Raw genomic sequence first — 12,797 nt, 5'->3', positions numbered from 1 at the left:
TCTCTGTACGTATAGTAAAAGCATCTGCATCATATATTTACTAAACAAATGCATGGTTGGCTTCATGCGGTGTCTGTTTTCAGAAATAGAACAGCACAGAACTGATAAAACAGAACTGCGCTAGGCTATGTAATAGCAATGTAAACGAAGTGCAAAATAGAACACTTTGCATGATACACTACACTTACAGTGCATTTGGAAAGTATTCTTCCAGTAAAATGGACAATACTGGAAAGTGCGTAAACCGTAGTGCTTCAGCATGGACATTTGGTTAAGGGACTTCATGGACGTATTGACTATAGAATGAGTGTCATCGGCCCTCCAGAGCTATGAAAATGGCCTAGAGGGTATTTGAGACGTTATAAGAACTTAGGTGAATGGTATTTGGGAGCAGAGACCAGAAGCCCTCCAATTACCAGGCTTGAACCTTCTGGCTACTGATCCGCCTCTCTAATCTCCATGTCAGTCATACTCAACAGGCGGACCATTGAACGGCTCTGGACTCCGAACGGGGAACCTAGGAAGAAACCTAGAGAGGAACCAGGCTCTGAGGGGAGCCCAGTCCTCTTCTGGCTTTGCCAGGTGGAGATTATATGAGTACATGGCTGTTGAGGCCAGATCGTTCTTTTAAGATGTTCAAAGATTCATAGATGACCAGCAGGGTCAAATAATAATCACAGTGGTGCAACAGGTCTGCACCTCAGGAGTAAATGTCACTTGACTTTTCATAACTGAGCATTCGGAGGTGAAGACAGCAGGTGCGGTAGAGAGAGAGACGGGGAGGGAGGAAGAGAGAGGGAGAGAGAGTGTCGAACAGCAGGTCCTGGACAAGGTAGCAGGTCAGGGTTCTATAGCCACAGGCAAAACAGCAGAAACTGGATCAGCAGTGGACAGCCAGGAGTCATCAGGGCAGATAGTCCTGAGGCAAGGTCCTAGGGCTCAGTCCTCTGGGAAGAGGAGAGACTTGAGAAATATACACTGCTCAAAGAAATAAAGGGAACACTAAAATAACACATCCTAGATCTGAATGAATGAAATATTCTTATTAAATACTTTTTTCTTTACATAGTTGAATGTGCTGACAACAAAATCACACAAAAACGATCAATGGAAATCAAATGTATCAACCCATGGAGGTCTGGATTTGGAGTCACACTCAAAATTAAAGTGGAAAATCACACTACAGGCTGATCCAACTTTGATATAATGTCCTTAAAACAAGTCAAAATGAGGCTCAGTAGTGTGTGTGGCCTCCACGTGCCTGTATGACCTCCCTACAACGCCTGGGCATGCTCCTGATGAGGTGGCGGATGGTCTCCTGAGGGATCTCCTCCCAGACCTGGACTAATGCATGGAGCGAGACATGATGTCCCAGATGTGCTCAATTGGATTGAGGTCTGGGGAACGGGCGGGCCAGTCCATAGCATCAATGCTTTCCTCTTGCAGGAACTGCTGACACACTCCAGCCACATGAGGTCTAGCATTGCCTTGCATTAGGAGGAACCCAGGGCCAACCGCACCAGCATATGGTCTCACAAGGGGTCTGAGGATCTCATCTCGGTACCTAATGGCAGTCAGGCTACCTCTGGCGAGCACATGGAGGGCTGTGCGGCCCCCCAAAGAAATACCACCCCACACCATGACTGACCCACCGCCAAACCGGTCATGCTGGAGGATGTTGCAGGCAGCAGAACGTTCTCCACGGCGTCTCCAGACTGTCACGTCTGTCACGTGCTCAGTGTGAACCTGCTTTCATCTGTGAAGAGCACAGGGCGCCAGTGGCGAATTTGCCAATCTTGGTGTTCTCTGGCAAATGAAAAACGTCCTGCACGGTGTTGGGCTGTAAGCACAACCCCCACCTGTGGACGTCGGGCCCTCATACCACCCTCATTGAGTCTGTTTCTGACCGTTTGAGCAGACACATGCACATTTGTGGCCTGCTGGAGGTCATTTTGCAGGGCTCTGGCAGTGCTCCTCCTGCTCCTCCTTGCACAAAGGCGGAGGTAGCGGTCCTGCTGCTGGGTTGTTGCCCTTCTACGGCCTCCTCCACGTCTCCTGATGTACTGGCCTGTCTCCTGGTAGCGCCTCCATGCTCTGGACACTACGCTGACAGACACAGCAAACCTTCTTGCCACAGCTCGCATTGATGTACCATCCTGGATGAGCTGCACTACCTGAGCCACTTGTGTGGGTTGTAGACTCCGTCTCATGCTACCACTAGATTGAAAGCACCGCCAGCATTCAAAAGTGACCAAAACATCAGCCAGGAAGCATAGGAACTGAGAAGTGGTCTGTGGTCCCCACCTGCAGAACCACTCCTTTATTAGGGGTGTCTTGCTAATTGCCTATAATTTCCACCTGTTGTCTATTCCATTTGCAAAACAACATGTGAAATGTATTGTCAATCAGTGTTGCTTCCTAAGTGGACAGTTTGATTTCACAGAAGTGTGATTGACTTGGAGTTACATTGTGTTGTTTAAGTGTTCCCTTTATTTTTTTGAGCAGTGTATTTATAGAGAGCTATTTATAACCGGTCAGACATTTCCAGTTGATCACTAGGCCATGTTAGTTAGGCTAACCAGCTATTTAAATCTTGTAGTTATCATGGCCAGGGTCCTCAATCCCAGGGGGCCCACATTTGATTTTGTTAGGTCACTCAAGTATCATATGAACACACATAAGACATGGCAAAATGTGTAGAATTGCAGCAAATTAGCTATACAACTGCAATGTTTTCTCTGCCCCATGGTAAAATGTGTAGAATTGCAGTGAATTAGCTTTAAAACAAGCGAACAAGAGGGTTGGGAACAGTTTGGGGTCGCATGGGTTATGAGGTGGAGGTTTGTTACTACGCCGATAAATGACAATATCCATCCGGAACTTCTAGGAAATGTGCGTGACCGGAGCTTCTAAAATAATATTTGAGTTCCTGCTCCAGGTCCACAGATGCTCTTGTTTTATTATATTTAATGAACACTTTAGCCTCTTTGCCACTTCTCAGCAGTGGATAATCCAGTTTCACTGTTCACCGGCCTTTATTTAAGGTAGTAGGCCTGCACATGCCGTCTCATGCACATGTACACACAGAGCAAAGCAATGAGGCCTTTTTATGGGTAGAAGGAAAAAGGAAATAGGAGCTTCACTATTTCCTTTTTCCTTCTACCCATAAAAAGGCCTCATTGTTTTGTTCTGTGTGTACATGTGCATGAGACGGCATGTGCAGGCCTACTACCTTAAATAAAGGCCGGTGTTGTGATACAGTACCTGCGTGATGCACACTCCCTAATCGCTCATAAGAAAAGAATGTTGTCAAGCACTATCAGTCAGCAACACTGATATGGCCAAATATAAGTCTGTAACATGGATAACATTGTGTACTGTCAGTGATGATGGTGGTCATGACTGGTGAACATGTGGTGTACTACCTTAAAAGGATTGGTATGTACTGTATGTGGTCTATCACACAAAAAGTGGTCGTGATGAAGCCTGATACAACGGAAAGATACCTGATGAACAGGTGATGACTAAGCAAATACTACAACACTGTGTTGAGTATTTATTTGCTAGGTGGTCACTGTGCACTCGGTGAAGAACATGGAGGAGCAGTTCTTTAAAACAGGAACATTCAGAAGAAGCTAACCTCTAAAAGCCTATAGCTCGATGTAATTGTCTGTAGCTGAGGAAGAAGTGATAACCTAGATAATACTGTATTAACGGTTTGGGTAATTGACTGGATTATTTGATTGCGGATTGTTTGTGTAAATGGAGAGTTTATGTTATTTGAGTGGAGAAAGCACTGCGCTTTCATGTCAATGCCAGAGTTATTCAATTGAAAACCTTCAGCTGAAATAATAATTTCAACTCTTCACAATCCATTTGAGTATGTTGAATTGACTACACATTCCAAGAGTAAGACTCCATGAGAAATGACACTAGCAGATCAGAAACTTGTACTGTAAAGTGTATCTATGTCATGTATAAAAATAAATGAGCTACTTTGAAGTGTAGAGAGATGTTTATGTAAGAGTAGACAAAAGTGCTTGGGTCTCACATGAACAATTACATGAAAAGGACGTTTAAGCAAGAATAACCTTTATTGCAAAAAGCATTTCAGGACTTCATGCTATACTATTAGAATGTAGTATATTTCATTTAAATATTATGTAACAATCCATATATTAGAAGTTAAATACACATTTTCATTCTGCAACAATTGAATTTTCTATATCTATAAAGTTTTTTTTTTTTTATCTTTCTTAAAATGCAACAAAATCACAAAACATGCACCAAACGTGTGCATAACGCCATGTGTGTGTTTGAATGTGTAACCATTGGCTGCCACAGAGGTCAGTAGAAACATGCTACTTTTAAGTAAAACAATCAATGAACAATAGGTCTAGATCAGGAGTCCCCAGTTAGATATAAATAATGAAATAAAGGTATACCCAAATGCGCTTCAGCCCAGTTTAAACGAAAAGGCTGTTTTTTTCCATCAATAAATCTATCGGATTTACGCAGAAACAGAGTGCTCCTTTTTTTGTTTGTTAATCTGCCGGATAGTCCCCAGTATGCTGGGGTAAGGAATGTTAGAAATCATTTGTAAACTGCAAATTGACCACAAGAATCCCAAACAGATATAGTATTTGACAAAAACAGAATACTTTCAAACCTTGATTTACATTGGGATATGATCTCACAGGCCTCTATTTATGCATATGAATACTTGGGAACATACTTTTGGTCATGTAGTGTATGTCGACACCTGCTTGTTGAACATCTAATTCCAAAATCATGGGCATTAATATGGAGTTGGTCCCCCTTTTGCTGCTATAACAGTCTCCACTCTTCTGGGAAGAGTGAAGAGGCGACTCTGGGATGCTGGCCTTCTAGGCAGAATTCCTCTGTCCAGTGTCTATGTTCTTTTGCCCAACTTAATCTTTTCTTTTTATTGGCCAGTCTGAGATATGGCTTTTTCTTTGCAACTCTGCCTAGAAGGCCAGCATCCCAGAGTCTTCTCTTCACTGTTGACGTTGAGACTGGTGTTTTGCGGGTACTATTTTATGAAGCTGCCAGTTGAGGATCTGTGAGGCGTCTGTTTCTCAAACTAGACACGCTAATGTACTTGTCCTCTTGCTCAGTTGTGCACCGGGGCCTCCCACTCCTCTTTCTATTCTGGTTAGGGCCAGTTTGCGCTGTTCTGTGAAGGGAGTAGTACACAGCATTGCACAAGATCTTAGGTTTCATGGCAATTTCCCACATGGAATAGCCTTAATTTCTCAGAACAAGAATAGACTGATGAGTTTCTGAAGAAAGTTATTTGTTTCTGGCCATTTTGAGCCTGTAATCAAACTCACAATTGCTGATGCTCCAGAAACTCAACTACTCTAAAGAAGGCCAGTTTTATTACTTATTTAATCAGAACAACCGTTTTCAGTTGTGCTAACAAAATTTCAAAAGGGTTTTCTAATGCTCAATTAGCCTTTTAAAATTAAACTTGGATTAACTAACACATGCCATTGGAACACAGCAGTGATGGTTGCTGATAATGGGCCTCTGTACGCCTATGTATATATTCCATAAAAAAATCTGCCGTTTCCAGTTACAATAGTCATTAATAATGTCTACACTGTATTTCTGATCAATTTTATGTTATTTTAATGGACGAAAAATGTGCTTTTCTTTCCAAAACAAGGACATTTCTAAGTGAACCCAAACTTTTTTGAACGGTAGTGTACATATATAGATTTATGATAATTATCATAATTTTTCAAGTATTTTTACTTTTATTTATTACTTTTTTTGCTCAGAAGACTTGGGAGGCCAAATAAAATCACGGCCACATATTGGGGAACCCTGGGCTAGACTGCATAGCCCACGTACCCTATATGAACCTAAAATGGACAACTGTTGAACTGAATTACTTTTTGCTGTCAAGATATGTTATTAAGAAGATGGGGATGAGAGGCTACTTTACCCATTTTAGGCTACTTCAACTAACCCTTCACAGAGTTTGAATTGTTGGTCTATATATTTCAGTTTAAGCTCTAGTTTGTCTGCTGCATTGCGGGCCCCTGTCTTCCTCAACATCTCCGGAAGTTTCCTAACTTGGTCTTTCCCTGCACCTTGGTCCCAACTTTTCATAAAGTCGTTAAGACCCCTCCTAGAAAGTTTCATGACTGTTCCTCGGAGCGGTTTCTTGCCTCCCTCTTGCGGCAGCCTCATCGCTAACCGACGTATTCTCTGAATGCCCATCTTCTGGTGAAGTTGAATGAAGAACGCAGGAAGGATTTCCTGTAGATATTCAGCTCCATCTGAAGAAAAAAAAAACATGGTTGAGAAACTTAAACTCAATTGAGGCCACAAATGATGAGTCTTTCATGATAAACAATGTTATTCATAATGTGTTTTACCACGAGTTTTGAGGTCCTCACATGATGCACACAGTGTATCGTGCCAGCCCCTGCCCTTCAGCACCACGCGCAGTCCACCAGCTTCGCAGTTTGAGTGGGCAACACAGATTGCTTTTGCCGAGGAAACGTTAGAGTAGAATCTGGGTTGACACTGCACACATTCTGTATCTTGTTGGGGTGTACCTGAGGAAATGTTTTGATGTGTATGCCACAATATTTATCTCAACATTATTTTAAAGCAATTCATTGAGGAACACAATCCATTTAAGATTTGATTTGGTTATGGCATTTGATACATGCTAAACGGGGGGGATTGATTTGCATGGAGAATTGATAAAACATTGCTAATATTTGCTAATTGTTTGCCGTGGCTAGTTTAATAAACCCGAAGTGTGTTTTGCACTCACTACTTGTCCATAGACTGCTATAATGCTAATGCAACATATGTACATACAGTGCATTTGGGAAGAATTCAGACCCCTTGACTTTTTCCACATTTTGTTACGTTACAACCTTATTCTAAAATTGATTAAATAAAACATTTTCCTCATCAATCTACACACATACAGTGGGGCAAAAAAGTATTTAGTCAGCCACCAATTGTGCAAGTTCTCCCACTTAAAAAGATGAGAGGCCTGTAATTTTCATCATAGGTACACTGGAAAATCCAGAAGAAGAAAAAATCTGGAAAATCCAGAAAATCACATTGTAGGATTTTTAATGAATTTATTTGCAAATTATGGTGGAAAATAAGTATTTGGTCAATAATAAAAGTTTATCTCAATACTTTGTTATATACTCTTTGTTGGCAATGACAGAGGTCAAACGTTTTCTGTAAGTCTTCACAAGGTTTTCACACACTGTTGCTGGTATATTGTCCCATTCCTCCATGCAGATCTCCTCTAGAGCAGTGATGTTTTGGGGCTGTTGCTGGTTAACATGGACTTTCAACTCCCTCCAAAGATTTTCTATGGGGTTGAGATCTGGATAATTACGAAGCCACTCCTTCGTTGCCCGGGCAGTGTGTTTGGGATCATTGTCATGCTGAAAGACCCAGCCACGTTTCATCATCAATGCCCTTGCTGATGGAAGGAGGTTTTCACTCAAAATCTCACAATACATGGCCCCATTCATTCTTTCCTTTACACGGATCAGTCGTCCTGGTCCCTTTGCAGAAAAACAGCCCCAAAGCATGATGTGTCCACCCCCATGCTTCACAGTAGGTATGGTGTTCTTTGGATGCAACTCAGCATTCTTTGTCCTCCAAAAATTGACGAGTTGAGTTTTTACCAAAAAGTTATATTTCGGTTTCATCTGACCATATGACATTCTCCCAATCTTCTTCTGGATAATCCAAATGCTCTCTAGCAAACTTCAGACGGGCCTGGACATGTACTGGCTTAAGCAGGGGGACACGTCTGGCACTGCAGGATTTGAGTCCCTGGCGGCGTAGTGTGTTACTGATGGTAGGCTTTGTTACTTTGGTCCCAGCTCTCTGCAGGTCATTCACTAGGTCCCCCCGTGTGGTTCTGGGATTTTTGCTCACCGTTCTTGTGATCATTTTGACCCCACGGGGTGAGATCTTGCGTGGAGCCCCAGGTCGAGGGAGATCAGTGGTCTTGTATGTCGTCCATTTCCTAATAATTGCTCCCAGAGTTGATTTCTTCAAACCAAGCTGCTTACCTATTGCAGATTTCAGTCTTCCCAGCCTGGTGCAGGTCTACAATTTTGTTTCTGGTGTCCTTTGACAGCTCTTTGGTCTTGGCCATAGTGGAGTTTGGCGTGTGACTGTTTGAGGTTGTGGACAGGTGTCTTTTATACTGATAACAAGTTCAAACAGGATCCATTAATACAGGTAACGAGTGGAGGACAGCGGAGCCTCTTAAAGAAGAAGTTACAGGTCTGTGAGGGGCAGAAATCTTGCTTGTTTGTAGGTGACCAAATACTTATTTTCCACCATAATTTGCAAATAAATTCATTAAAAAATCCTACAATGCGATTTTTGGGGGATTTTTTCCCCTCATTTTGTCTGTCATAGTTGAAGTGTACCTATGATGAAAATTACAGGCCTCTCATCTTTTTAAGTGGGAGAACTTGCACAATTGGTGGCTGACTAAATACTTTTTTGCCCCACTATACCTACCCCATGATGACAAAGCGAAAACAGGTTTTTAAAAATGTTTGCAAATGTATTAAAAATAAAAAAATAAATGCCTTATTTACATAAGTATTCAGACCCTTTGCTATGACACTTGAAATTGAACTCAGGTGCATCCTGTTTCTACAACTTGATTGGAATCCACCTGTGGTAAATTCCATTGATTGGACATGATTTGGAAAGGAAAACACCTGTCTATATAAGGTCCCACAGTTGACAGTGAATGTCAGAGCAAAAACCAAGCCATGGGGCCGAAGGAATTGTCCGTAGAGCTCAGAGACAGGATTGTGTCGAGGCACAGATCTGGGGAAGGGTACCAAAACATTTCTGCAGCATTGAAGGTCCCCAAAAACACAGTGGCCACCATAATTCTTAAATGGAATAAGTTTGGAACCACCAACACTCTTCCTCGAGCTGGCCGACAGGCCTAACTGAGCAATCGGGGGAGAAGGGCCTTGGTCGGGGAGGTGACCAAGAACCCGATGGCCACTCTGACAGAGCTCCAGAGTTCCTCTGTGGAGATGGGAGAACCTTCCATAAGGACAACCATCTCTGCAGCACTCCACCAATCAGGCCTTTATGGTATAATGGCCAGACGGAAGCCACTCTTCAGTGAAAGACGCATGACAGCCCGCTTGGAGTTTGACACAAGGCACCTAAAGGACACTCAGACCATGAGAAACCAGATTCTCTGATCTGATGAAACCAAGATTGAACTCTGACCTGAATGCCAAGTGTCATGTCTGGAGGAAACCTGGCACCATCCCTACGGTGAAGCATGGTGGTGGCAGCATCATGCTGGGGTGATGTTTTTCAGCAGCAGAGACCTGGTCACTACTCAGGATCGAGGGAAAGCTGAATGGAGCAATGTACAGAGAGATCCTTGATGAAAACCTGCTCAGGACCTCAGACTGGGGCGAAGGTTCACCTTCCAACGACCCTAAGCACATAGCCAAGACAATGCAGGAGTGGCTTCGGGACAAGACTTGAACCTGATTAAATATCTCTGGAGAGACCTGAAAATAGCTGTGCAGCAACGCTCCCCATCCAACCTGACAGAGCTTGAGAGGATCTGCAGAGAAGAATGGGAGAAACTCCAAATACAGGTGTGCCAAGCTTGTAGCGTCTTACCCAAGAAGACTCAAGGCTGTAATAGCTGCCAAAGGTGTTTCAACAAAGTACTGATTAAAGGGTCAGAACACTTATGTAAATGTGATATTTTTTTCCATTTTTTTTTTTAAATGTCTAAACCTGTTTCTGCTTTGTCATTATGGGGTATTGTGTGTTGATTGATGAGAAGAAGAAAAAAACTATAATCAATTTTAGAATAATGCTGTAACTTAACAAAATATGTAAAAAGTCAAGGGGTCTGAATACTTCCCGAATGCACTGTAAAATAATTGAACTATTCCTTAAATTCGCATTCATTTGCAAATTTGGTATTGATATCAAATTACATTTGTCCCTTTTTTACAATCCAAACAAACACAGTCAGCATATACTGAGACATATGCACATTCAATGTATGCATATGGAACTATAGACTGTAAACTATTATGATTAAAACACTTTGTTATCATCACAGATTTAAGTGTAAACAGTCATTTCTCGTAGGCCTATTATTTTTTCCGTGCGTATAACTGGCTCAATTTTAGTCATACCTGTAGCATTCGCTCCATACCCAGGGGGGCATTCTTTATGTTTGATGCATGCTTCGTATCTCTTGTTGAAGTAGTAACCCTCCTTGCACTCGCACTTGCAGTTGTTGGATGGAGAACACTCCTGCTTGACGACTTGGTTCTCAGCGCACATGCTGCAGCGCAGGCACATGGAGATGTGGTTCCAAAATTCTGTGTATGCCCCTTTGGGACATTTCGCACAGTCGCTCTTTCGGGTGGCACTGCAGGGCGCACGGAGGTACGTTCCAGGTGGACAGCGATCACACACTAACGAACGACCGGAGTACGGATCATCTTTTTTGAAAGTTTGGGCGTGAAGTGCCATACTGGCATCAGCACTGACTAGAATCACCGTAAAAATGAGCTGTGAAGAAAGAACAGGCAGGTTGTCATTCAGTTTGTTTATAAAGCATTCGGTTCACAATTTCATATTCAGATAATTGAAATGAACTAAAAACACCGTTTTCAATACAGGCTAAACATATGTTTCCACATACCATCATTGTGTAGGCTAATGCAGTTCTCCTTGGATTCAAAAGGATGCTTTCTTTCTTTGGTCCAGAAACGAGTCCGGCTATTTAAGCGCGCGCCTTCAAGCGCATTGAGCGTGGGCGTCACTGCGGTTGATTTTAACGGAGCCTATTTTACTTAACAATTAAACGTGTTGACGTGGGTATGAGTAAGCTATTTTTGGGTTCTGTTCGATCTGTAACGCTGAAGCGAAATGTAAAAATGTAAAGGTCATTTCCAATTGAGATGACACATCCAGCGTGTATCCTAAAGCAGGAACCATACGAGATGGTAGGTAGGCTATTCATGGAATCATGCAATAATTGCACTGATAGGAAAGACTGTTTCTGGTTCTCGTTAGTCTATTCATTGGAGGAAATCTCACTATAAGATACCAGGAACCCATAGGAAAGGAAATTCCAAAGAACATATTCCTGCTTCCTGATGCATATTTGCTATTAGCCTAGAAACTGGGTTTGGTGAGGTTACTTTCTACATGTAATATGTTAGTTACTAGTTACCTGTCCAAAACTGTAATCAGTAAAGTAACTTTTGGATTACCCAGACTCAGTAACACCCTGTGATTACTCTAGTTTTTCAAAAGTATCTTTAATCTGATTGCAATATTTTAGCTGGTAATGTAACTGATTACAGTTTGTTTTTTAAATTAGTTTTGTTGTAATTTTTTGTACTTACCAAACCTGAAAGACATACAGTACCAGTCAAAAGTTTGGACACACCTACTCATTTTGGGGGTTTCTTTATTTTTACTATTTTCTACATTGTAGAACAATAATGAAGACATTATATGCAAATATGAAATAGCACATATGGAATCATGTAGTAAGCAAAAAAGTGTTAAAGAAATCAAAATACATGTTATATTTGAGATTCTTCGAAGTAGGCACCCTTTGTCTTGATATTAGCTTTGCACACTCTTGGCATTCTCTCAACCAGCTTCATGAGGTATTCACCTGGAATGCATTTAATTTGTGGAATTTCTTTCCTTATTAATGTGTTTGAGCCAATCAGTTGTGTTGTGACAAGGTAGGGGTGGTTTACAGAATGAAGATGAAAGATGAAACTGGCTCTCATGAGGACCGCCACAGGAAAGGAAGACCCAGAGTTACCTCTGCTGCAGAGGATAAGTTCGTTAGTGTTAACTGCACCTCAGATTGCAGTCCAAATGAATGCTTCACAGAGTTCAAGTAACAGACATCTCAACATCAACGGTTCAGAGGAGACTGCGTGAATCAGGCCTCCATGGTTGAATTGCTGCAAAGAAACCACTACTAAAGGACACCAATAAGAAGAACATACTTGCTTGGGCCAAGAAACACAAGCAATGGACATTAAGACTGGTGGAAATCTGTCCTTTTGTCTGATGAGTCCAAATTGTAGATGTTTGGTTCCAACCGCTGTGTCTTTGTGAGACGCAGAGTAGGTGAACGGATGATCTCCGCATGTGTGGTTCCCACCGTGAAGCATGGAGGAGGAGGTGTGATGGTGTGGGGTTGCTTTGCTGGTGAGACTGTCTGATTTATTTATAATTCAAGGCACACTTAACCAGCATGTCATGTATTGTCATGTTATGTCTTGTTCCTGTTCTTTCTCTTCACTTCGTTTCCCCCTGCTGGTCGTATTAGGTTACCTTCTCTCCCTTTCCTTCCCCCAGCTGTTCCTCATCTCCTCTAACTACCTCATTTACTCTCTCCCACCTGTTCCCTTTTTTCCCTCTGATTAGGTCTCTATTTCTCTCTCTGTTTCTGCTTCTGTCTTTGTCAGATTCTCGTTTGCTTCACCCTTGTCCCGTCCTGTCGTAATCTGCCTCTTCATCAGATGCTACGTGTGATCAGGTACCTCTGTCCTCTACAACCCGCGCCTACTCAGAGAGACCAGCAGTCTGTGGCCGCTAACCCTGCTATTCTCCTCTGCTGCTAGAAGGGGACTCTCCTGTAAAGATCTGAGGACTTTATGATTTGTTTGTCGCCCTCTTTGCGGGTTGTCTATTTTGTCAACCGATACTTCTGAAGAGGATTT

General features: G+C 42.3%; 1 protein-coding gene across 1 annotated transcript; it reads right to left on the bottom strand.

Annotated features, from left to right (window-relative positions):
* Nucleotides 1–4,028: 4,028 nt before the first annotated feature.
* Nucleotides 4,029–10,852, bottom strand: LOC115129009 (tumor necrosis factor receptor superfamily member 11B-like). The gene is made up of 4 exons (XM_029659149.2): nt 10,745–10,852; nt 10,230–10,611; nt 6,411–6,593; nt 4,029–6,311 (listed from the first exon to the last, which is right to left on the bottom strand). Exons 1-4 carry the CDS (start codon nt 10,748–10,750, stop codon nt 5,980–5,982), a joined length of 903 nt encoding a protein of 300 aa, XP_029515009.1. The 5' UTR covers nt 10,751–10,852; the 3' UTR covers nt 4,029–5,979.
* Nucleotides 10,853–12,797: the final 1,945 nt, after the last annotated feature.

This window comes from Oncorhynchus nerka, linkage group LG4, assembly GCF_034236695.1.
Source record: "Oncorhynchus nerka isolate Pitt River linkage group LG4, Oner_Uvic_2.0, whole genome shotgun sequence".
NCBI lineage: Eukaryota > Metazoa > Chordata > Actinopteri > Salmoniformes > Salmonidae > Oncorhynchus > Oncorhynchus nerka.
Note: the sequence above shows the minus strand (reverse complement) of the source record. Positions and strands in the feature narration are given on the sequence as shown.